At 45.9% G+C, this 2,734-nt stretch overlaps 1 protein-coding gene across 1 annotated transcript in view; it reads right to left on the bottom strand.

Moving 5' to 3' along the window:
- Positions 1 to 2,643, bottom strand: part of LOC117530229 (zinc finger protein 174-like) — a gene marked incomplete at its 3' end in the record, with an annotated part of 87,477 nt that extends 84,834 nt beyond the window's left edge. Inside the window, exon 1 of the mRNA XM_034193157.1 lies at positions 2,132 to 2,643. Within this exon, the coding sequence (XP_034049048.1) occupies positions 2,132 to 2,628 (497 nt within the window). The remainder of the gene's footprint in view (positions 1 to 2,131) is intronic.
- Between the last annotated feature and the right edge of the window lie 91 nt (positions 2,644 to 2,734).

Here is a 2,734-nt window from a genome sequence, read left to right as displayed (position 1 = left end):
CGAAGAACACAGGTGCATTTTATTGATGGCATTTGAATGCACAGAGATACCGTGATGAGATCCTGAGGCCCATTGTTGTGCCACATCCAAGAACATCACCTGATGTTGCAGAAGGATAATGCACGGCCCCATGTTGCAAAGATCTGTACACATTTCTTGGAAGCTGAAAATGTCACAGTTCTTGCATGGCCGGCATACTCACCAGACATGTCACCCATTGAGCATGTTTGGGATGCTCTGGACCGGCGTATACGACAGCGTGTACCAGTTCCTGCCAATATCCAGCAACTTCGCACAGCCATTGAAGAGGAGTGGACCAACATTCCACAGGCCACAATTGACAACCTGATCAACTCTATGCGAAGGAGATGTGTTGCACTGCATGAGGCAAATGGTGGTCACACCAGATACTGACTGGTATCCCCCCCCCCCCCCAATAAAACAAAACTGCACCTTTCAGAGTGGCCTTTTATTGTGGACAGTCTAAGGCACACCTGTGCACTAATCATGGTGTCTAATCAGCATCTTGGTATGGCACACCTGTGAGGTGGGATGGATTATCTCAGCAAAGGAGAAGTGCTCACTATCACAGATTTAGACTGGTTTGTAAACAATATTTGAGGGAAATGGTGATTTTGTGTATGTGGAAAAAGTTTTAGATCTTTGAGTTCATCTCATACAAAATGGGAGCAAAACCAAAAGTGTTGCGTTTACGAGGGCTGTCAAAGTATAGGTCCTTTTTATTTTTTTCAAAAACTATATGGATTTCACTCATATGTTTTTACGTCAGACATGCTTGAACCCTCGTGCGCATGCGTGAGTTTTTCCACGCCTGTCAGTGATGTAATTCGCCTGCGAGCACTCCTTGTGGGAATTCCTTTGTCTGAGAAGTTGCTGAGAGACTGGCGCTTTGTTTGATCCAAATTTTTTCTAAACCTGTGAGGCACATCGAAGTGGACACGGTTCGAAAAATTAAGCTGGTTTTCAGTGAAAATTTTAACGGCTGATGAGAGATTTTGAGGTGATACTGTCGCTTTAAGGACTTCCCACAGTGCGAGATGTCGCGCAGCACTCTCAGGCACCGTCGTCAGCCTGTTTCAAGCTGAAAACCTCCACATTTCAGGCTCTATTGATCCAGGACGTCGTGAGAGAACAGAGAAGTTTCAGAAGTCGGTTTCAGCATTTTATCCAGATATTCCACTGTTAAAGGAGATTTTTTAATGAAAGACGTGCGGACAGGTCCGTGCGTCGGCACGCAGCCGGCGCGGTGCAGCGGCACAGGAAAAACACCTCCGTGTTGATAACCATTTGTAAAATCCAGGCGGCTTTTGATGGCTTTCAGTGGAGTGAGTATATGAGAAATTGTTTAACAGCTGGACATGTTCCAACTTGTCCTTAAGGCTTCCGACAGAGGTGTTTTTCCTGTGGCGGAGCGTCGCAGCGGCTGCAAGCCGACGCTGCAATCTGTATGCTGTATCCGGATGCTAATCCAGATGCTGAACTCACTGCAGTTTATTGTCTGGAATAGTCCCAGATTGCATTTCAGAGCTCCTAGAATTGAAACATTTTCATGCAGGTTGTGTTGGGGGGTAATTTTGGGTTTCAGCATTTTTTTTTTTTCCACCACTTTCATTCCTGAATATGATTCATGATTCACTTTTGTGCGGATTAAAGTTACTAACTGGGACTCCTGTCTTGTTGCGAGAAAGAAACAAGAATCGTCCTCAGTTCTGTTCACACAGCTCCAAACGCTGCACGACTCTGCCGAGTCAAATTAAAATGATAGAGTCCAGTCGCAATTAATAACTTCCGTCTTGTTTATTTTTATTTATGTCGAGAGATCAAGGATACAGTGACCAATTTCATATTTATTTACTTTATGACTCAATGAAATACATAAAAAACCTGTAAAGCCTACTTTTAACACAAAATTCATGAGGTATCGATAAGGAATCGGATCGATAAGCAGAATCAATAATGGCATCGATAGAGAAAATCTTATCAATACCCATCCCTAATGATAACATAATATAAACTATAAGGTCCAGCCAATGTCGTCACCAAAGGTACAGCTGGTGTCAATGGGGAGCTATGTGGCAGAACCACTGATTGGTTTGGAGGTGGTACTGACCTGTCCTGTCCGTGTGTCGACATGGTCAGCTGAACAGGTGCACTGCCTCCCATACTGTAGATCTGTGGTGCTGGAGTCTGCTGGATGCTTTGTGGGAGCTCATGGTAACTAGCCGGGTGGAATGAAGCATTACTACTCTCCTCGCCGGATTCCACCACATTGCTGCGCTGGCTTCTCTCAGATAAAGAGGCAGGAGAACCATGGAAGCTAAGGCTCTCAATCAACTGACCAGAGAGAACGGACATACTGTGCACCAATCCTCGTGAAGCTGGTCTGACTTGATGCCCGAGCATTGCCCTTGGCTGGTCACCACTTGCAGCAGAGTTGTCCCCTCTACTTGGTAACTGCAGCTCTGGAGTGCTGCCACTAAAGATTCGGGTACCCAACAAGGATTGAGGAAGGCTCACTTCATAGTCTTGGAGAGGTGCCGGGGCATGTCTTCTTCTTATTGGTCTTGATGTGGTGCCTGAGGCTACTGTTGCTCCCTGCCTGGCCATTTGGACACCGTAGGTATAGGATATCCGGCTCGAAGGACCAATATTAGCGATTGACGTGTTCAACTGGAGCTGGCCCCTTTATCTACTGTGGACTCCGGTTAGAGAG

The sequence above is a fragment of the Thalassophryne amazonica genome, chromosome 18, assembly GCF_902500255.1.
Source record: "Thalassophryne amazonica chromosome 18, fThaAma1.1, whole genome shotgun sequence".
Classification (NCBI taxonomy): Eukaryota; Metazoa; Chordata; class Actinopteri; order Batrachoidiformes; family Batrachoididae; genus Thalassophryne; species Thalassophryne amazonica.
This window is presented reverse-complemented; position numbering and strand designations above follow the sequence as displayed.